The sequence below is a fragment of the Coregonus clupeaformis genome, chromosome 16 (genome assembly GCF_020615455.1).
Source record: "Coregonus clupeaformis isolate EN_2021a chromosome 16, ASM2061545v1, whole genome shotgun sequence".
NCBI classification, from domain to species: domain Eukaryota; kingdom Metazoa; phylum Chordata; class Actinopteri; order Salmoniformes; family Salmonidae; genus Coregonus; species Coregonus clupeaformis.
The window spans coordinates 31,873,320-31,897,439 of NC_059207.1; the positions used below are offsets into that span (position 1 = coordinate 31,873,320).

At 41.9% G+C, this 24,120-nt stretch overlaps 1 protein-coding gene across 4 annotated transcripts in view; it reads left to right on the plus strand.

The window, feature by feature from the left end:
- Nucleotides 1-16,985, plus strand: part of LOC121584895 (AP-1 complex subunit beta-1) — a 42,743-nt gene extending 25,758 nt beyond the window's left edge. For all 4 annotated transcript variants that reach the window (XM_041901119.2, XM_041901118.2, XM_041901120.2 and 1 more), the window contains 4 exons: nt 7,724-7,808; nt 8,324-8,410; nt 11,079-11,233; nt 15,136-16,985. In XM_041901119.2, coding sequence (XP_041757053.1) covers nt 7,724-7,808; nt 8,324-8,410; nt 11,079-11,233; nt 15,136-15,210 — 402 coding nt within the window. In that variant the 3' untranslated portion in view covers nt 15,211-16,985. The remainder of the gene's footprint in view (nt 1-7,723; nt 7,809-8,323; nt 8,411-11,078; nt 11,234-15,135) is intronic.
- The last annotated feature ends 7,135 nt before the right edge of the window (nt 16,986-24,120 follow it).

Here is a 24,120-nt window from a genome sequence, read left to right on the forward strand (position 1 = left end):
ATACTAATAGACTATTCAAAGAGGGATGCAAGCTCTTGTTTGCTGAATGTTAAATACATCAGCCAATAGAACTTTAAAGAAGAGAACGTGCGATGGCGGTAGGCTATAGCAGTTAATTATTCAGACTGGGGCTGTCCCCGACGTCGACCAAGAGTCGTCTGATATTTCGGCCAATCGATTGGTCAATGTTTAAACTTGTATTTTTCCATATAGACACATCCTATATGTTTTTTTTTTTATCAAATCAACTATATGCACTGAGCTTGTCTGATGCTTTAAGTGAACTGTTTGATGAAATAATTAAGACACACAAATGGCTAGAGGGAGTCTGACCACAATTTATTTGATTGTGCTGGGCCTGGCTCAGACTTGCTGCGCTGTGTTAAAAAAAAACTGTGAATGACTGTGTGAATAGCACACGTTGTCCCTCTCCTCCCTGCTGCAGCGACCACCACAGAACATCAACAGTGTGTATCGCGCTGTCTGTGTTGCTGAATCTGCAACATAATTACAACCATTTCTGACTGAAAGTTGTGTTACCGAAATCCCTAATTTGTTTAGGAAAAACATTCCCTATTCCCTCAACCCTTGCTCTCTTTACGTGACACATGTATGCATCGCATGCACGTGACCGATGGGGCCTGACCTATAGCATATCATAATCACATCAATAAATAAATAACTCTGAACAACTTAACACCTGACAGCAAAATGGATGCAGAGGACGTGACAAACTTGAAACAGGGGAACGTTTACTGGTTGCTCAGGAGGTAAAGGGGAAGTCAGATGTGTGGAATAAATTTGACTAGTTGTGGAAAATACTGGAGATCAAAAGAAGGTAAGGAGCAAGCGCTGCGTGTTTATTATCTGTGCCATACAGGTGCTGTTAGATTACAAGACGTTTTCTGACCGTTTGGAAACTACTCTAAATAAATTAAGTGTACCAGAGTATGTTGTAACGTTGTTGTTTTTTAAAGCCTTTATTACAGCAAAGACTAAACAGTCGCATTCATTAGTGAATGCAATTTCTGAAATGGAACGGTTTAGGCCTATTTATTGTTCACGCAAATTATTCAATGGTTGCTTTATTTTATTTTAAAACTGAAATGCTTGATTGCATTTCAAATCATGAATGACTCCTATGCTGTGTGATGACATGAACAAATAAATGATTGATTGGTACAGTAGCCTATATGTATTGAAATATAGGCCTAAGTAAGTTACGGAATTAAGACTAAACAGGATGCTCTCTTAGGCCTACAGCTCGATGGTGGTTATACAAGGCTGCTATACTAAGCCTACTAATGAATGACATTTCTATTTTGGTTCAGTATAATAAGTAAACACAACATGCAACAATTTCAAAGATTTTGCTGAGTTACAGTTCATATAAGGAAATCAGTCAATTGAAATAAATTCATTAGGCCCTAATCTATGGATTTCACGACTGGTAGCCAGGCCAACCCACTGGGGAGCCATGCTCAGCCAATCAGAATGAGTTTTTCCCCACAAAAGGGCTTTATTACATACAGAAATACTCCTCCTCAGTTTAATCAACTGTCTGGGTGGCTGATCTCAGATGATCCCGCAGGTGAATAAGCCGGATGTGGATGTCCTGGGCTGGCGTGGTTAAACGTGGTCTGTGGTTGTGAGGCTGGTTGGACGTACTGCCAAATTCTCTAAAATGACGGAGGCGGCTTATAGTATAGAAATAAATATTAAATTATCTGGCAACAGCTCTGGTGGACATTCCTGCATGCTCCCTCAACTTGAGACATCTGTGGCATTGTGTTTCTGGACAAAACTGCACGTTTCTGAGTGGCCTTTTTTATTGTCCCCAGCACAAGCTGCACCTGTGTACTGTTCATGCTGTTTAATCAGCTTCTTGATATGCCACACCTGTCAGGTGGATGGATTATCTTGACAAAGGATACAATTCTCACTAACAGGGATGTAAACACATTTGTGCAAAACATTTTAGATAAATACTATTTTTGTGCTTATGGTACATTTCTGGGATCTTTTTTTCAGATCATAAAACAGCACTTTACATGTTGCGTTTTATATTTTTGTTCAGTGTTTTGTAATGATGATCATAATGATAACAAGGCGGAAAAGGGAGAGTTATTATACTTTTTTTTTTTTATTGACAATTTGGAACAGTGTAAACAACACTAAATAAATTATAAATAATACCAGAGAGGCTGGTCTAATGAAAAAAAGTGTAAAGCCTTTATTACAGGATAGCAAAGATTTAGAAACAGCTGAATTTGTGAAATTGTTTATCCGACATGTTGTGGTTGGCCGAGGCTTCGTGCTCACGGAATCAGTAGGCTATTAAACACTCAAACCGAAGCAGGATCTGTCTTATTTCTGTAGATATGGTGATTTCTAAAGCCAGGCACATTTATCAATTAAGCTATTGATTATAGACCTAATTAAGTTGGGTTCTCCTCTCCTCACTTTTCTTAGACAATTAAGGCAATGTCTGTTTTCTTGTCTCCTAACTCTGCTGCTGCCTCCGCTGCATTGTTCTCAACACCAATATGCTGGTTAACTTTGCTATTATGCACAAAGCAACATGGTCTAGGAAAAGGCACCAATTCAACAGCACACTGATCTGTTTCAGAACCGCGGACAGCGACCACTATCCAACCCAGGAGAAAGCGCATTTGGTATAAAATTATTTATTTGTGTTGCAACATTGTTCTTACATAATATGACCATATAGAATTTCAGTAGCAATTGTCTTAGACTGATGGACTGTGCCATCCCCACCACCTCCACAGTGGATCAGTCCACTAAGACAGGCGTTAATCAGATGGGTGTCTTGTACACCGTGATTTTTGTATTTATTTTTTGCTACTGCTCGACTAAAGAAATCTCGGTCGACCAACAGCCAATTGACCCAAACAATCAACCAGTCGATGAAATGGGGTCAGCCCTAATTCAGACCCATATAACCATTCAATCTTCGTGAAGTGATACCCGACTGCATCTTATTCTAGTCCTATATTATTCAAGGATGTCATTACAATGATGAAGATAAGGACAATTAAATGTATGTACAGTTTAAGTCGGAAGTTTACATACACTTAGGTTGGAGTCATTAAAACTTGTTTTTCAACCATTCCACAAATTTCTTGTTAACAAACTATAGTTTTGGCAAGTCTGTTAGGACATCTACTTTACTTTGTGCATGACACAAGTAATTTTCCAACAATTGTTTACAGACATATTATTTTACTTATAATTCACTATCACAATTCCAGTGGTTCAGAAGTTGACTGTGCCTTTAAACAGCTTGGAAAATTCCAGAAAATGATGTCATGGCTTTAGAAGCTTCTGATAAGCTAATTGACTCAAATGATGTCAATTGGAGGTGTACCTGTGGATGTATTTCAAGGCCAACCTTCAAAATCAGTGCCTCTGCTTGACATCATGGGAAAATCAAAAGAAATCAGCCAAGACCTCAGAAAAAAAATTTGTAGACCTCCACAAGTCTGGTTCATCCTTGGGAGCAATTTCCAAACGCCGGAAGGTACCACGTTCATCTGTACAAACAATAGTACGCAAGTATAAACACCATGGGACCACGCAGCCATCATACTTCTCAGGAAGGAGACACGTTCTGTCTCCTGGAGATGAACGTACTTTGGTGCGAAAAGTGGGTTCGATTAGCCAGTATGAAAAATGTATGCGCTCACTAATTGTAAGTCGCTCTGGATAAGAGCGTCTGCTAAATGACAAAAAAAATGTCAAATCAATCCCAGAACAACAGCAAAGGACCTTGTGAAGATGCTGGAGGAAACCGGTACAAAAGTATCTATATCCACAGTAAAACGAGTCCTATATCGACATAAGCTGAAAGGCCGCTCAGCAAGGAAGAAGCCACTTCTCCAAAACAGCCATAAAAAAGCCAGACTACAGTTTGCAGCTGCACATGGGGACAAAGATTGTACTTTTTGGAGAAATGTCCTCTGGTCTGATGAAACAAAAATAAAACTGTTTGGCCATAATGACCATCATTATGTTTGGAGGAAAAAAGGGGATGCTTGCAAGCCGAAGAACACCATCCCAACCGTGAAGCACGGGGGTGGCAGCATCATGCTGTGCAATTTTAAAGGCAATGCTACCAAATACTAATTGAGTGTATGTAAACGTCTGACCCACTGGGAATGTGATGAAAGAAATAAAAAGCTTAAAGAAATCATTCTCTCTATAATTCTGACATTTCACATTTCTTAAAATAAAGTGGTGATCCTAACTGACCTAAAACAGGGCATTTTTACTAGGATTAAATGTCAGGAACTGTGAAAAACTGAGTAAATGTATTTGGCTAAGGTGTATGTAAACTTCCGACTTAAACTGTACCTTTTAACTGTTGAAAGCGATGAAGGAAGCAAGGAACGGAGAGAGAAAGAGGTGGCTATAATACACACCTCGCACCACATTAGAGGAAATATTATGAAAGGTATACCTATATATGCTTCAACCTACTAATTACAGTACCAGTCAAAAGTTTGGACACCTACTCATTCAAGGGTTTTTCTTTATTTTTACTATTTTCTACATTGTAGAATAATAGTGAAGACATCAAAACTATGAAATAACACACATGGAATAATGTAGTAACCAAACCATTTCTTTTTATATTTGAGGTTCTTCAAATAGCCACCATTTTGTCTTTGACAGCTTTGCACACTCTTGGCATTCTCTCAACCAGCTTCATGAGGAATGTTTTTCCAGCAGTCTTGAAGGAGTTCCCACATGCTGAGCACTTGTTGGCTGCTTTTTCTTTACTCTGTGGTCCAACTCATCCTAAACCATCTCAATTGGGTTGAAGTCAGGTGATTGTGGAGGCCAGGTCATCTGATGCAGTACTCCATCACTCCAAAAACTCACTCCAGTACTCCAAATGATAGTCCCATTAACTGCAAACCAGATGGGATGACATATCGCTGCAGAATGCTGTGGTAGCCATGCTGGTTAAGTGTGCCTTGATTTCTAAATAAATCAGTGTCACCAGCAAAGCACCCCCACACCATCACGCCGCCTCCTCCATGCTTCACGGTGGGAACTACACATGCAGAGATAATCCGTTGAACTACTCTGCATCTCACAAAGACACAGAGGTTGGAACCAAAAATCTCCAATTTGGACTCGTCAGACCAAAGGACATATTTCCACCAGTCTAATGTCCATTGCTCGTGTTTCTTGGCCCAAGTAAGTCTCTTCTTATTATTGGTGTCCTTTAGTAGTGGTTTCTTTGCAGCAATTTGACCATGAAGGCCTGATTCACGCAGTCTGCTCTGAACAGTTGATGTTGAGATATGTCTGTTACTTGAACTCTGTGAAGCATTTATTTGAGCTGCAACTGATCTTCATGTCTTAAAGTAATGATGGACTGTCGTTTCTCTTTGCTTATTTGAGATGTTCTTGCCATAATATGGACTTGGTCTTTTACCAAATAAGGCTATTTTCTGTATACCACCCCTACCTTGTCACAACACAACTGATTGGCTCAAACGCATTAAGAAGGAAAGAAATTCCACAAATTAACTTTGAACCAGGCACACCTGTTAATTGAAATGCATTCCAGGTGACTACCTCATGAAGCTGGGTGAGAGAATGCCAAGAGCGTGCAAAGCTGTCATCAAGGCAAAGGGTGGCTCAAAAAATATGTTTTGATTTGGTTACAGCATTATTCCATATGTGTTATTTCATATTTTTGATGTCTTCACTATTATTCTACAATGTAGAAAATAGTAAAATTAAGAACCCCTTGAATGAGTAGGTGTGTCCAAACTTTTGACTGGTACTGTATACAAATTTAAAATCAATTTCACTAGCCTATAATTGTAACTTTGTAGGCCACATCACATGTTCTCCCCCAGTTTGAACGAGATACGTAATTCCAGTCCATATAATACAGTACAGTAATGCAGTCCACAGTCAAAGATTAGCCTACTGGCACTTGTTTAATTTATTCATTCAAGAGAGCATGGCTACATCTATGTGCTTTTGTTTTTCTGTCGTGCGTAGGCTTATGTATGGTAGGCTACGTATTGGATAACAGCACAATCATATGGGCTTTTTTGGACTTGGGCTCATAAAATGTTTAATGTAGAGCTCCATAATGTATTTAATGTATGGCTCATCAGGCTCAGGTAGCATCAGACTTGAATTTTCATGCTGATCAAAGCTCTAATCAAATCCAGACATATTTATATGGTTTATATACTTTAGAATGACACTTCCGGTTTGGCAGGAAATACCTCTTTACCCGGGAGTAAAGTGATTTATTCTCGGAATGGAACATTTTGTGAAATACCAGGAAAATATTCAACCCTACTGCAGAAACTCTTGTAACTGTCAGGTTGACTAAATGTTACCACATGAGATTGCAGCTTTGGCCTTTACATATGCCTTGTTCATTATAAAACACAGTCCACAGTTGATTTTGTTCAGCCTCATTGTCTTGGCTTCACCTCAAATCATGTTCAAATACTGTCAGGTTGTTATTTAAATTCCTGTGCTATAGAAAAGATGAAATATGACATGGGAGAGCCTCTGGAACTTTAGTTATTAGTTGAGAAACAACAGAGACAGGGCCTCTTTAGATCAGAGCAGTCCTCCGATGACTTAAGTGGTGGAAGGATGGAACATTGTGCAGCTGGTAATAGAAAATAAGGGAGAGAGAGAGAGAGAGGGCACACTGCTGCTCAAGTCTACGCCACGGCTCTGCTCTGTTTCCCCTGACCCCAGCACTTCTCCTCCCAGCCAGCTGTATTCCTACAGGAGGAGGAGTAGCAGGGGCCTCTCTGTACACTACCTGCTGTTATTTAGCCAACAGTCACTTTCTCACTTTACCTGATGGAAGTGCTTTACCTATCACATTTGTTCCATACAGGCCCAGGACCTGTATGATGGTACTGTAGGCTACAAACACAAATAGTTTAGCAGCAGTGATGTGTTTCCTTTAGGTAATGTACTTTTATGATCCAGCAGTTGTGTGACGGTTCGAGAGAGACGTAGGGAGACCGAGGGATCCCACTGCAGTACAGACAGCCAGGCAGGCAGGCACTCTGTCCACAGAGTACCATACATAAATTATTCAGAGCATTTCCCCTGTCATCCCCCTCCACTCCGCAGGCTCAACTCGACCTCATTGTCCTCATCACTCTTCTATAGAGCAGTCCGATCGATACGGTGACCGCTCCACAAAGTTCTTAGAGTAGATTGTGAGTGCGTCCCAAATTGCACCCTATTCCCTATATAGGGAATAGGATGCATCCCAAATGGCACCCTATGTTAAACTTCAATGACGATGTAGTCAAATTGCCTTTTTAGGCATCATCTGGTCTAAGGACAAATAAATAAAACAATTTGTAGCATAGTATCTTTATTCTCCAGTTCTCAGAAAACAGAAGGGATGAAAGTGAGGGAGGAATAAGAGATGTTGCCTTAACAAACATACCTGACAGATCGAGAAAGGGAGGGAGAGAGCATCTCCTTGTCTAGTAGAATACGGAGTGTAGCGGATGCTATCGTGTGTTATATCAACAGGACAATAACCTCTCTTGTTCAATAACCCCACACATGCCCTGCATTGTCTATCCTTTCAGACTACTTGAAAACAATGAGTCATTGATTGCCCCTTCATCTCTCCATCCTTTCCCTCCACTCTCTCTCCCTCCCCTCTATGTAATCTCTCTAACAGGTGGCTGTGAAGAACAACATTGACGTCTTCTACTTCAGCTGCCAATACCCCATCAGCATGCTGTTTGTGGAAGATGGAAAGATGGGTGAGTGTGCCTGAATAGACTACTCAGTGAATCATCGTGTTGCTGTCTCCTTTCAATATCCTCAAACCAGGTCGACGGCAGCTCCTGACCATTCCGTCAATCTCAGGAGAGCCTTTTGTGTATGTGTTTTCTGCACACATAACTATCTAGTCATGCATTTGCTCTCAGATCACACATCTGTGATGTTGGGTTTAATTTTCCCTGTTGTTCTGTTCCTACTCTGGTTGACTCAATCTGGGTGAATGTGGTGGTGTCTGTCCCCCTGTGGAGGCTCCAGATGGGGCGAGCAGTAGGAACGCTGCTGGAGGCTGGGAGCTAATGCTCCGGATCCTAAAAGCACAGCAGGAACGGCACTGTTCAGCACAACCACAAACTGTTTACCTTTCATTTGTTTCTTATTTCCGTTTGCTTTCTCGTCCTGTCTCCCTCACATTCTGCTCTCTCCATCTTTCTTTTTTCCTCTTTGTTTCTCATTCCTTCCCACAATCTTAACTCGTCTTTGTATCTCTCCCAAGAGCGACAGGTGTTCCTGGCCACATGGAAAGACATTCCTAACGACAACGAGTCTCAGTTCCAGATCAAAGACTGTCATCTCAACTCAGGTGAGACAGACCGAGACAAAGAAGGCATTGGAGGGATAAGAGCAGAGGAGAGAGGAGGAGAATGTGCACCAGCTACTTTATGTGTTAAGACAGCTTGCCATGTAACCTGAGATGTGGAGCTGTGGAAACAGACTTCAGCTCTGACAGGGCGTGTTTCTATCTGCAGTGCCTTCAGAAAGTATTCATACCACTTGACTTATTCCACATTGTGTTGTGTTACAGCCTGACTTCAAAATGGATTAAATAGATGTTTTTTTTCTCACCCATCTATTCACAGTACCCCATAATGACAAAGTGAAAACGTTTTTAAAGATGTTTTCAAATGTATTGAAAATGAACTACAAAAACATATAATGTACATAAGTATTCACACCCCTGAGTCAATATATATTCAAATAATCTTTGGCAGCGATTACAGCTGTAAGTCTAAGAGCTGTGCACACCTGGATTGTTCAATATTTGCCCATTATGCTTTTTTAAATTCAAGAACTGTCAAGTTGGTTGCTGATCATTGCTTGACAGACATTTTCAAGTCTTACCATAGATTTTCAAGATTATTTTAAGTCAACTGTAACTATGCCACTCAGGAACATTCAATGTTGTCTTGATAAGCAACTCCAGTGTATATTTGGTTTTGTATTTTAGGTTGTTTTGCTGAAAGGTGAATTTGACTCCCAGTGTCTGTTGGAAAGCAGACTGAACCAGGTTTTCCTCTAGGATTTTGCCTGTGCTTAGCTCTATTCCATTTATTTTATCCTAAAGAAAAACTCCCTAGTACTTGCTGATGACTAGCATACCCATAACATGATGCAGCCACCACCATGCTTGAAAATATGAAGAGTGGTACTCTGATGTGTTGTGTTGGATTTGCCCCAAACGCTTTGTGCTCGGGACATAAAGTTAATTTCTTTGTCACATTTCTTGCAGTTTTACTTTAGTGCCTTATTACAGGATGCAAGTTTAGGAATATTTTTAATTCTGTACAGGCTTCTTTCTTTCCATTCTTGTTACTCCACAATACTAATCTAAATAACAATGTTGATGATCCATCCTTAGTTTTCACCTATCACAGCCATTAAACTCTAACCATTGGCCTCATGGTGAAATCCCTGAGCGCTTTCCTTCCTCTCCAACAACTGAGTTAGGAAGGACACCTGTATTTTTGTAGTGACTGGGTGTATTGATACACCATCCAAAGTGTAATTATTAACTTCTCCATGCTCAAAGGGCTATTCAATATATGTGTGTTTATTTTTACCCATCTACCAATAGGTGCCCTTCTTTGCGAGGCATTGGAATACCTCCCTGGTCTTTTGTGGTTGAATCTGTGTTTGAAATTCACTGCTCGACTGAGGGACCATACAGATAATTCTATGTGTTGGGTACAGAGTTGGGGTAGTCATTCAAAAATCATGTTAAACACTATTTCACACAGTGAGAGTCCATGCAACTTATTATGTGCCTTGTTAAGCACATTTTTGCTCCTGAACTTATTTAGGCTTGCCATAACAAAGGGGTTGAATATTTAATGACTCAAGACATTTCAGCTTTTCATTTTTAATGGATTTGTAAAAAATTCAAAAAACCTAATTCCACTTTGACATCATGGGGTATTGTGTGTGTGTGTGTTGTCCAGTGACACAATCTCAAATTAATCCATTTTAAATTCAGGCAGTAACAGCAAAATGTGGAAAAGTCAAGGAATGTGAATACTTTCTGATGGCACTGTATCTAATGGATATATTTAGTTTGACTCATGGCCTGCTGGCCTTATTTACATGTGATAAACTGGTTTTACACGAACATGAAAACCGCCAGGTATGAGCTAAATGACTAATGACGGCTTATAGTATATTACCCTGAATAGATTGAATTTCCTTTTAAGGTGAAAATGTATGATTGAGACGTTACTGTAGCGTGACAGTGAGACACACGCACCGTGGGCAAGTTAATTAAGGAGTATATATTTGCCATGCAGGTAGTTTAAACAGTCACTGTCATTGAAAATGTAGTTACCATTTTGAATGCAAGAGCAAGGGCTTAGACTGGCAAAGTTTCATCTGTGCTCTCTGCAGATGAGTAAAGTCACAGACCATGAAAAGAGAATTGTGTTTCAGAAAGAGCCAATTCTGAGAGAAATAGAGCTAGGACGGTTATAGAAAGAGTAAGAACTGAGAAGGGAAAGGACCCAGACCTTGGTCTACTACCTGCCTTCCCAGAGCCGATGATTAATGACAGCAGCCTGGTTTCATTATGGTCCTGATTGCAATGCCGTCCCCAAGCCCCTTCCCATTAAAGCTGAACAGTAATATGGCTTAAGGTCCAGGTCCAGCTCTCTACATGGAGGCATTTTAGATGGAGCCATCATATTGCTCCAGTCTGATCCCCTCAGTAGACTGCTTGTAACACAAGCCTACCAACACCCCGAGGCTAGTTATCAACCTTTGTAAAAAAAATAAAAAATGGTTGCACTCACTAGCTGTAAGTTGCTCTGGATAAGAGCGTCTGCTAAATGACTAAAATGTAAATGTAAAACACTGTTTCCAGATGATATGCAGATGGAGATTAACCATTGTTTGCCTGGGAGTTTTAAAATGTTAACTGTGTATTTCAAGCATATTTCAAGTCTAAGAAGTGACAAGGGCTATTCTCTTGTCCCCCTAAACAGATGCAGCCAGCAACAAGCTGCAGGGCAGTAACATCTTCACCATAGCCAAGCGCACGGTGGAGGGCCAGGACATGCTCTACATGTCCATCAAACTGTCCAACGGCATCTGGGTGCTGGCTGAGCTGAAGGTGCAGGCTGGAAACCCCAACTACACAGTGAGTACAGGGACAAGGGAGGGACAGAGAACAACATTACTAATGGAAAGAGAAATCTATGAGAGGAGTGGGTAGTGTTGTAGTTTTACCAAGCTGCTAAAGCTACCCTTAAGAATAATATAGTTCACTTAACTAAAGTTACTTTAAAAAAGTAGTTAACTACATCCAACTACTTTGTGATAAATTATCATATCTAAATCTGAAATGTCAGACTACAAATTGCAAGAACCGATCACTCTGGAGTCAGATGTTAACAGAATGTGTAATTTAGCCTATTACACGCAAACTATGTTTCATGTGAGAATTAGGCAGGTCTGATGCCAAACAAGAAAGGAATTCTTCCATACTTCACCTAGATTAAATTTTTTTGTGCACAGAGAATGTAGTGTGGTTCTGGTAGGTAGCTACACCGCTACATAGCAAAAAAGTAATTAACTACTGAAAACACTACCAAGATTTGAATTTAGTTCAACTACCACCAAGCTACTGCAAAATGTAGTTAAATAACATTACATTTACATTTTAGTAATTTAGCACATGCTCTTATCCAGAGCAACTTACAGTAGTGAGTGCATACATTTTCATACTTTTCCATACTGGTCTCCCATTGGGCCTATATGTAGTTCACTACTCCTGAACACTGGGAGTGAATACGAATAACTTCAGTGACAGCAGAGAGGGAGGGGAGAGATTGATACAGAGGGAATGGGGATGAGAAAAGGAAACCGATCAACAGGGTGTATGAGTAACAATGAATGAAAAAAGGTAGAGTAGAATGGAAGATGCAGGAAGATGTGAGTTGAACTTGAGTTGAGGGTAAAGACATGGACTAATGAGAAGAAGGGTGGAGAAGTGAAGTGTGATGCGGAGATAATGATTGCTAGCAGTGTGACTGGAGCACATATGAGTGTATGTTTATGGTTGGTGAGTCATCATTACCACCTCTGTTCTTCAATAAGTCTATGCTAGGTCTATTTCTCCTGAGGAGTATGTTGTTTCTGTAGTGATGGATGTGTGTGTCATATACCGTTGTCTGCTCACTTGTTTTAATAGGTGTAGCCCAGACCATTGTGCCTGACTAGTCCATAACAGTGACCTTGACGTGACTCCTCAGCCCATCTCATTAGTCAGTGTGCTTTAGCATCATGTTTTTCATGAGGAGAAAGTGTTTACTGTCTTTTTTTGTATCCCCAGTCCAGATGAATCAGTTCATGTCTGTCAATCTGTCTTAGTCCATCTGTCTCAAATGTAGCATTTTTTTATTGAAATCCTCCACAGTTCATTATTGGGGAATCCAACTTGACTCATTGGTCAGTGGTTTAAGCCTCTGGATTTGTCTATTTTGGTATTTTATTTTCATTCAGGAGATACCAGGCTTTTCAGTCAGACATGAAATGACTCAAGTGAGGTGTTTGATCAATCCCTGGTTATTTGTCTTGGTCTGTTATCATGTCTGTTATAATTTTTGTTGTGTGTTTTGCCCTTTTGATTTAGTCTGTTTTAATTTTTCTGCCTCCATTTGTGCTGTTCCTCATTTTGTCCAGGATTTTTATTTTTTTTATTTTATTTTTCATGTCTATCACTCAGCCTGAACTATCTGGATTCACCCTCTTTCTGTCAGTTGCCTTCTCTTCTTCCAGCTGTCTGTCTGTCTGTGTGTCTTTCCTCTGGTCTGTCTCGGTCCACTGGGCTGGGGCCCATAAGACTCTTCCTCCTTACAAATGGTCACCATCAGAAGCTCTGTATCCAACACTAAAGATGCTAACATCTGTCTGTGTGCAGCATGCATGCTCTCTCTCCTCTCTGTGCTGCGTGGATCTGATGCCCTCCTCGTACGATACGTGAAAGTCAACCTGACGCACCCTTGTGTTGAGCAGCTATTTTTAGCCTGAGAAAAGAACACTTTTGATTTTACTCAGCCTGTGGGAAGATTCCACAGCTTCCTTTAGAAAGGCAGTAAAGCTAAGAGCTATGCCTGGGATCATTATGGTGATGATGACCGTAACTCTATACTAACTGGGTCTACTCTAACCTAATGTTGCTCAGCCCAAGGCTCCTCCATCACCCTACCTAATTGGTCCCAGGTACTTAGCGCTACCTTCTTGAAGTGGCGCGGAGGACCCTAGCCTCCCGTCCCCTGTCCCCATGGCAATGGAATGACCAATGGCAGAGTGGCTAATTGCAGGGGTGTGGGAGAATGCTGCTCTGGCACAGCCACCATACACACACCTTCTATTTACTCATCTTTCATCTCTCCTTTCTTCTTCCTCCACTCTTCTCTCACTCTCTGGTCCACTTATATGGTGCAGCAATCTGAGCATCTTTACGTTTTCCTACTTCTCCTGCACACCTCCAACCGTTCTCCATCCACTACCCACCTGCAATGTTTCTACCAATCCCTATTTCCCAATGCTAATTCTCATATTGACTCAAATAGGCAAATTATTCAGCAGCATTTACAAAGCCTTAAGCAGAATGCCTACACACCATGTAACCTCACTGATCAGAGCTTTTCTACAAGCTGTCTTAATAAGCTGATCCAAACACCAGCCAGCATAGCCTCGTTTCCTCCAGCCCAGCCCCATGCTGACAGCAGAGTGTGTGTGTGTGTTTCTGACTAATCACACCAGCAGCACTATGTATTAGTAAAGAGCCAGCAGTACACAGAGGCAGCCCTGGAGGGAGGAGTTGTGCAGTGGTCCCACTGGTCTAGAGCAGAGCTGTGGAATGTACCAACATAGTGCTGGGGGAACCTCCATCGCCATGGCACATCAGTGTGATCTCCTGTCCCATTGGTCAGAGAAGGACCTGGTCTGAGCCCCTGTCTGATGGGACTTCAAATGCCTCTGGCCATTTAATGACAACTGTTAATAGAACTGGTCAGCACGAGCCAATCGGAACTCTTTAGATCACCACACAATCCCTGGCACCTCAAACACACAGCTACGGTAGTACTGCATCAAACACTTGATTACAGTACTGCCAGCATGTGCTCCCTTTCAAAACACTGCGCTGGGAATATTCGTTTTTCCTGTGTGAGCTCTGATGAAAAAAGCCTCCCATAACTGTATTAGATCCTGCAGCAACACTCACTAAACTTCACAAGCAGAAGGGGTGGGAGAAAAGAGGGGATGGGGGGAGAGCGAATGAGGGACCTTTTTTTCTTTTCTTTTTCCGCTCCAAGCTGATAAGATGGAATAAAAGGCAGCATTTATAATGCTAATGAATTCTCCCCTGCAAATAAAATGAAATGCCTCTGCTAAAATGGTGGGAGTAAGTTATTCACCCCTTTCTCCTCTTCCACATGAGTAGGTGAAGCTGCTGAAATAATTACAGTGCTTATTAAACAAAGTCCTGCCATTACAGTTGCAATGCACTAGCTGACTAGACTAGCATATCAAAAGGCGCATTTCTTGAAGGTATGAAAGAGTGGCCTGGCGCATTAGCCTTTATCCCATCCATACAGCTTTCATCATCCCTGAAAAGGCTCTCGCTGTTAAAAGGATGTTCGGTCGCATAATGACCAGGAAAAGTGTGACTGTTTTAGTTTACTCCACTATAGTTAATCTCAAAGCACTTGACTCTTGAGAGAAAGATGAGGGCAGCAGTGGCTCCACCAGGATGTTGATGATTGCTGATGATGAAGAAATGATCCAATGATTAGCTGTTTTTGGTTGGTTTAGTTATTAGATAGAACATGTATATTGTTGACTGCGTAACATGTTTCTACCTGTTGTTTGCTCTCTAGCATGTCAAACTGTTTGCTTTGGATGAATATCTGAACTAGTCTTATTGACTATAGGTCCTCTCAACACGTAACACCTGGCTAACAGAAACAGACTAGCATGTCCTTGACCAGCCAGACCCTGTAGTAACCGTCTGTCTGTCTCTTCTCTCCTCAGATCTCTCTGAAGTGCAGAGCCCCAGAGGTGTCCCAGTGTGTGTTCCAGTGCTACGAGGCAGTGCTGAAGAATTGAACCCCTCACAGGGCTGAAGTAGGGGGGCAACCTGAGGCATGGGTACTGGCCCTGACTGGAGGGAGATCCTGGACCCCCAACCCCCCCTGAACTTCTCCTCTACTCACCCTCCTATTCCTGTCCTACAGGCTTGTGAAAGGCCCTTTCATTGTAGAATCTCCAACCCTGCTGTCTGTGTGCCTTCCCTGGGGACCCTGGTTTCTGTCTGTTCTCTCTGTCTGTCACCCAAGCATTTACCCTCCTCCACTCTACAAGTCCTTATCTGATTCAAACTATGTCCATCTCTATTTTTTAAACTGCTGAGGTCTCTGGCCCACATGGTCCCAAAGCTTTCTATAGACACATTTTTTTCACTCACGTCAATAGTTGGGACTGGCCTTTTGTGACTTCACCTTCAACCTGTGTGGTTTTATGTGGATGTGTGTGTTTCCCATAACCCACCAAGTCTAGTCTGCTTTCAATGACAATGAGACATCACCACCCAGTCAGATCTCCCATATATGATGGTTCAACCCCTGCTGCTCTGATCCAGTCCACCCTCCTCCCATGAGCCTCTAGTCTGTGGGACACCTGGGAGGTGTGTTCAGACCGTGCTGTTAGAGGAGGAGACTGGGACTGAGGCTGTGATGCGATGGACTGTTTCTCCATATCTCCCCCCGATGCCTACTCTTTTCATGATTATCTCGCCTCTGCAAATTAGTACCTATATTTAGTGTGTGTGTAATTAGCAGTTCAATCTCCACTGTCAGCATACCTTTCAGTGCTTCACATTAAAATGTGACAGTACAGACTGTTTTTCCACATCTCTGGGCTGTGAAACACCTGCTGTGTTGCTGTTCTGTCACCTCACCCCTTCCTCTCAATGTCTCCACACACACACTCTCTGACACGTTCCTCCTTTTTGTTTGAAAGGGAATGTGATGTCCCAGCTAGTAAGAGACAATAAATGTTCCATGTGTGTTTAGTTTGTTGTTGGCTCATGCCCTTGGTGTGCCCATTGGGGTTGGCTTTTTTGTTGTTGTACTGAACCTCTGCTGTTTCTCTCTCTCTCTCTTCCCCCCGTGTGTGCATGTATTTGTGTGTTGGGGTGCATGTGTGCTATGTTATTTCTGAGGGTTGGCGCAACATCATACGCATCACTACTACATACAATACCTCTCTCTCCCAAATGCCTCGTGCCTTTCCTCTCCTCCTTAATCATTCCATTATCTATTCCTGGCTTTGTTTGTTGTGTAATTTGATTTTTACTCTGGGCAGGCTAGCGAGGGCCACAGCTGTTTGGGGATGTTGTTTCTGCTTTGTGCTCTGTCAATCAGTGTTGCTTGGGCTCTGCCAGTTTGTTGCCTTCTCCTCCCCTCTTAGCTGGTCAAGTACCTCTGCCACCTGTCATAAAGAGGCTTCAAACCACCTGTATGTTCTATACTTTACCTGTATAGGAAATTAACTGTATAGGTAGCACACATCATGAAGTATTTTGTATAAAGAAAATCAGAACAACTCAACTTTACCATTCTGTTTTACCTAGTGTCTCTTTGGAAAAAAGAATTTGATATTTAAACTTTTGAGTCATTGAATCAGAACCCTCTGGACCAGCTCCAAAGAGTGAACTCACTCACTATTTTACTGCATGGAGATTAGTGGATTTACTTTGTGTGTGTGTGGTAAAAGCTGACGTGTGAGAAGCTGTAAAATAGCTGGTGAAGGAGAAATCAGATGTTTTTTGACTGACTACATCATTTGAAACAGAACTATTAAAAATCTGATATATTCACAAATGCTTCTATTGCAATTATTTTCTGAATTCACTTAAGTCATCCATCAAGAATGGTATACCACATTGTTAAATAAGGATGACATAGGATGTATTATTGTAATTAGGCTTAGTCCTTTTTATTACTTCACTATCACAATGGTGGTTAGTATTGTACTAGTGGAATTTACACTGATGAGCAACTCCTCCACACTTTGCAGACAGTGCTTGATGGACTGGCAGTACAGGACCGATTTTAAGTCTTAAAAAAGGGGAAGATAAACAGAAGTTATTTTAAATTGTATTTTATGCACATGATTCCAGCTTAACTAGGTTCATGTGCATTATAGGCATTTTATCGTGACCTGTGGAAGGTACAGGACTTGGTTGAGTAAGCGCTCTCTATTTTTACAGCATCGTTGGGCACCCTTCAAAAGAACAGCTTTGCATACTAATATGATGCTCCCTCTACTCGCAGCCATGAGTCCAGAGTGATGCTTTATCTGGAGCTCAGTGCTTTATTTATCCCCATGACAGACTGGGAGCTAGAAGATGGTGAGAGGTTTTGAAGTGAAAGTATACTGAACAAAAATGTAAATCCAACATGCAACAATTTCAAAGATTTTACTGAGTTACAGTTCATATAGGGAAATCAGTCAATTGAAATAAATTCATTAGTCCCTAAACTATGGATTTCACATGACTGGGAATACAGATATACATCTGTTGGTCACAAATACCTTAAAGAATGGTAGGCGCATGGATCAGAAAAACAGTCCGTATCTGATGTGACCACCATTTGCTTCATGCGGCGTGACACATCTCCTTTGCATAGAGTTGATCAGGTTGTTGATTGTGGCCTGTGGAATGGCTGTGCGATGTTGCTGGATATTGTTGGGAACTGGAACACTCTGTCGATCCAGAGCATCCCAAACATGCTCAATGGGTGACATGTCTGGTGAGTATGCAGGCCATGGAAGAACTGGGACATTTTCAGCTTCCATGAATTGTGTACAGATCCTTGTGACATGGGGCCGTGCATTATCATGATGAAACATGAGGTGATGGCGGCAGATGAATGGCAGGACAATGAGCCTCAGGATCTCGTCATGGTATCTCTGTGCATTCAAATTGCCATCAATAAAATGCAATTGTGTTTGTTGTCCGTAGCTAATGCCTGCCCATATCATAACCCCACCACCATCATGGGGCACTCTGTTCACAACGTTGACATCCGCAAACTGCTCACCCACATGACGCCATACACATGGTCTGCGGTTGTGAGGCCAGTTGGACGTACTGCCTAAATCTCTAAAACGATGTTGGAGGCGGCTTATGGTAGAGAAATTAACATTCTATTCTCTGGCAACAGCTCTGGTGGACATTCCTGCAGTCAACATGCCAATTGCACGCTCCCTCAACTTGAGACATCTGTGGCATTGTGTTGTGTGACAAAACTGCACATTTTAGAGTGGCCTTTTATTGTCCCCAGCAGAAGGTGCACCTGTGTAATGATCAAGCTGTCATACTTCTTGATATGCTGCACCTGTCAGGTAGATGGATTATCTTGGCAAAGGAGAAATTCTCACTAACAGGAATGTAAACAAATTTGTGCACAAAATTTGAAAGAAAAGCTTTTTGTGCGTATGGAACATTTCTGGGATCTTTTATTTCAGCTCATGAAACATGGGACCAACACATTATCTCTGAGCTGTACCCACTCAATCTAGAAGCTGCCTAGAGTGACTGGGGTGGGTGGATAAGCTAAATCACTGTTCTTTGGTTGGTTTGTCGACTGGAACCCAAATCTTGTTTGCAGTGATGCGCTCAGTCTTACCAGCATTGGGTTGAAGAACTTAGATACATTCATTTTCCTCATACCACGCACACAGTATAGGCTCCTACATTGAGCTGCCTGTGAAGCATGGCATGATAATGTCTTGTCTGAGAATCTTCAGGTTTTGTCATTTGGTATTCAGAGGTGTAGTTTCTGTGAGTGATAGTTCTTTATCTTCATATTGTTGACACTCAAGGGACTTCAATGAAGTGTTATTACCATAATTACAATTATTGGACCCTTAACTTTCTTTGCCACTACCAGTGTGCATTATATTGATCAGGCCGTAATAATGAATGTCTCACACAAGGAGCTGGCCAGAGATGCTGTGTTATCAGAGCAGCACAGCTGTGGCTGGAGTGGTAATTATTAGCTGATCCTGTGGTGTCTCTTAAGTGTGTGTGTGTGTGTGAGAGTGGCAGGGTTGTATGAGGTAAGGTTTATAAAACCCATTCTGTTGCTGTTCAGTGCCTGAACTAAGCTACAGGACTGTTTCGCTAGCACAGACTGGAATATGTTGCGGGAATCATCCGATGGCATTGAGGAGTTTACCACATCAGTCACCGGCTTAGTAAGTGTATCGTCGACGTTGTCCCCACAGTGACCGTACGTACATACATATCCCAACCAGAAGCCATGGATTACAGGCAACATCTGCACTGAGCTAAAGGCTAGCGCTGCCGATATCAAGGAGCGGGACACTAATCCGGACACTTATAAGAAATCCCGCTACGCCCTCCAAACAATCAAACAGAAAAAACATCAATACAGGACCAAGATCGAATCTTACTACACCGACTCTGACGCACGTCGGATGTGGCAGGGATTGCAAACTATTACGGACTACAAAGGGAAACCCAGCCGCGAGCTGTCCAGTGACGCGAGCCTACCAGACGAGCTAAATATTTTCTATGCTCGCTTTGAGGCTAGCAACATTGAACCATGCATGAGAGTAAGACCTCTAAACAGGTTACATTCACAAGACCGCAGGACCAGATGGATTACAAGGATGCATACTCAGAGCATGCGCTGACCAGCTGGCAAGTGTCTTCTCCCTGACCCAGTCTCTAATACCTACATGTTTCAACCAGACCACCATAGTCCCTGTGCCCAAGAATGCCAAGGTAACCTGTCTAAATGACTACTGCCTTGAAGCACTCACATCTGTAGCCATGAAATGCTTTGAAAGGCTGGTCATGGCTCACATCAACACCATTATCCCAGACACCCTGGACCCACTCCAATTCGCATACCGCCCCAACAGATCCACAGATGACGCAATCTCTATTGCACTCCACACTGCCCTTTCCCACCTGGACAAAAGGAACACCTACATGAGAATGCTGTTCAATGACTACAGCTCAACGTTCAACACCATTGTGCCTTCCAAGCTCATCACTAAGGACCCTGGGATTAAACACCTCTGCAATTGGATCCTGGACATCCTGTCGGGCTGACCCCAGGTGGTGAGGGTAGACAACAACACATCCGCCACGCTGACCCTCAACACGGGGGCCCCTCAGGGGTGCGTGCTTAGTCCCCTCCTATACTCCCTGTTCACCCACGACTGCGTGGCCACACACGACTCCAACATCATCATTAAGTTTGCAGACGACACAACGGTGGTGGGCCTGATCACCAACGACGATGAGACAACCTACATGGAAGAGGTCAGAGACCTGGCAGTGTGGTGCTAGGACAACAACCTCTCCTTCAACGTCAGCAAGACAAAGGAGCTGATCGTGGACTACAGGAAACTGAGGGCCGAGCACCTACCCATCCACATCGACGGGGCTTTAGTGGAGCTATTGGTTAACTATTTTACGATCTGCAGTGACCCTTTTTGCACTAACTCTTTTGACTCATCACATACACTGCTGTTACTGTTTATTATCTATCCTGTTGCCTAGTCACTTTATCCCAACCTATATGTACATATCTACCTCAATTACCTCGTACCCCTGCACATGGACTCGGTACTGGTACCCATGTATATAGCAAAGTTACCATTACTCATTGTGTATTTATGCTTGATCCGAAAATGTGGACAGAGGCGCCTATGGATGGTGTGACGCAATGGCGGAGCCTCCAGAGGCATGCAGAGGCCAAATTGAGCTCTGTACCACATAGCCATGGGCCTCTCAAATGTAACAATGTGGAGGGCTCCATATAGCTCCGCATTGACATGATTGGTTGATGGTAGGTGAGGGCTGGAAGTCCTGTATAAACACACACTTCCTTGACAACTTCCTTCACAACAACTCTGTGCAGCTCTGCGAAGCGCAAAAAGTATGAATTGCGTATCACGGCAAATGCTGCACGGCTAATGCAGATGGCAGATCGACAATGCTGCGCCTTTAATAGTCTGGCTGGCACCAAACTCCTTCCCTGTGTACCACATGAGTCGCGTCATCCAGGCTAGCTGCGTAAAGGCCTGTACCTAGAACACTTTGATGGAAATAAATTAAGTTAATACATTCCGTTAACTGTCATCATGTCAGGACTTTTGCAAATCTAATGATTTTATAGAAAAATAAAGATATTGATGTGCATTAATTTTTAAATAAGTGTTGCAGCATTTATGTCAAGTGATTCGCAAATTCTGTTGGACACATTCCCTACTGATAATTGTGAAGAACTGTTTTGGCATGACAACTTTCTGTGTAGGTTGGTCGATATACTTTTACTGATTGAATTGACTTTGACATCATTGAGCTTTACATTAACCTCACTGAAGCTATATTGTAGATTATAGTCTATTTGTAGTCCCCTCAGCAGCCCAAAATATGTATTTTTTTGTTTTTAACAATGAGGTGACTTAAAATTGGTCGATGCGACAAGAACACACTGCGCTCACCAGGATCAGTGTAGTGAGTGTCTCACTGCATCCATCACTGAAATGGCAGCACGTTATTGTCCCCACTCGTTTCTGCGAATTCATACAGACAAATGGTGATGACGCAGTGTTTAATTGTAGGCTAAATATGAATGCTTGGCTATTGATGTGGAAAGTGCAAGGAAATCATAAATTTTATGACCACTGTTGCTTTAGGAGCAAGTACACAGGATGTGCCTCATATTAATGGTGTAGTATAATAAATAATGTGTGACACCTTAATTGCCACCCAAGGTATTACTATTGATAGGGACCCATGTTTCATCCCTCCCTTAGCTTTACGACCCCCATCAATCAATTGTGCGTCAGCCTTGCGCTCAATGGAAGTGTAAATACAACATTATGCCTCTTCATTGGAACCTCTGAGGATTGTGTCCAGGAGGGGAAAAAATGAAATATCAATTTGGTAGACACGTCACTGTCCATCTTGTGTGATCGGCTACATCATTCGTGCTTCAATTGGAAGTACTTGCACTCTAAATGTTTTGCTCATTACACAAGACCTGAGCACGACCTGTCATGGTTATTGGTAACACGCACATAAATACATGTTAAAGATGACAAAAGCATACACATTAAATCACGCACCTACGCACGCACACACACATACACAGGGGAGATACATTCATTTCATGCCCATGCAGCAGTGGGTCTCCTGTCTCTGTTTTTGGATTGTCTTTCCCCTAAATTATTAACTGTGTCTTCTGTCATCGTGAAGAGCAGAATGATTATGCTCATTCATTCCAGAGCACGTGGGAATCTATCGGTAGCTACGTGGCTGGTGAGTTATAGCGTGCCTCTCCAATTGGCTTTGGTGAGCGCGAGGATTCAGTTGTATTGGTGCATCCGCTGGAGAAGAGTGAGAGGTGCGGAGATAATAATTTTACAGACTGAAGAACCGTAAGAAAAGCATTAATGGCCTCGTTTATATTGAGACGAGTCATACAGTGAGTGAGATTATGTCCCTGTGGAAATTACGAGGACGGATAGTGGACGAGGGCGCGGGGGGTTGTTTCCCAGAGTAGCGAACAGTTTCTTCCTCTCCCTATGGAATATGGAGATGTTGCGAAAATCCCCTCCCCTGTATTGCATTTTTGAGTGATTTTTTTGTTTGTTGGGACTATTAAATGAAATAAACACCAGGGATGTTATTTTTCTTTCGGCTTGAAACAGATTGGATAACTGAAAACATAACAATTGAAAACCCTGCAGTAACAGTACATTTGTTTTCAGTTTGGATATTGGTTCAGCGTTTCGGCGTTTGCTCGTCAATAGGCTACCTCTTCCACTGAAGGTCCTAGGATGATGAGAGTTAATATATCCACTGAAGGTCCTAGGATGATGAGAGTAATATATCTAAAATCAGATGACTGTTCTGTTTTTTTAAAAAGTACTTTAAATTGGTTTCAATTGGGGAATATTATGCGCTCAAGACTAAGGGACCATCTTAAAAGTGCAATCAGCAGAATTTAGTGTTTACAGGGAAACCTCATGTTTGTCTCAATGAAATGATCTAGAGATCTGAAACCAACTTTGTTTTTCCCCCCACAACAATGACATTTTGAAATGTTATCTTGTTTATGTTTTAAATGTATTTTATGTAAAGATACAAGGTAATAAAGTATGAATAGGCCTATGATCTTCAGTGTTTCCCCTAGGATTTTTTAGAGGGGGGGGGGGGTGGGGTGGGGGGGGGGGGGGGGAGTTAATAGAATGACTATGACAATGTCACTTCTGGTGACAAAAAAAGACATTCTACTTCAAAATTCATGAAAATGTAATTATGTTGACACCATCTGAAATATAACTGATGCGGGCCACTGCACTGTAGGGAGATGATGAGGAACAAGCGGTGGCTGTACGCTCATGGCGCTCATTCGCGCCACTGCTCGCTTTGTTTGTTACAAATATATATGTTGTAACTTGCCATTTTTTATTAAGTTAGGTCAAACTTTCAATACCTTCCTATCCATATGAGCTACAGATCTACAAACAAGTGCGTGGTTTCCTTTACCTCTTGTATGAAAGGTACAGCTTTTATTTTTTCTAAATTCCTCCCCTTTGATTCTCTAGAAATATTTGTCCTATTACTGCTTAGGTTCCTAAGTCATGTACAGATCAATTTTTCTATAGCTTAATACCCAGATGGTTTTGAAATCATACACTGAAAAAACGTTCCAATATTGTACATATTTAACATATATTCCCTACCTACGTCTTTATTCTACCAATTCTAGCATAGGTTTTACATCTTTACTCTCTTGTGCAGTTATAATATGCTTGCCTTGCCTCTGCCTTTGATTTATTGTTTTCTATTCTGTATTTTGCAACTAGGTCGAGCCATTGACCACACTATCTCTTACCCTGTGGACGTAGTTGTATTGATAGCACCTCTAATTGGCACTTCCAGCTAAATAGTTATTTAGA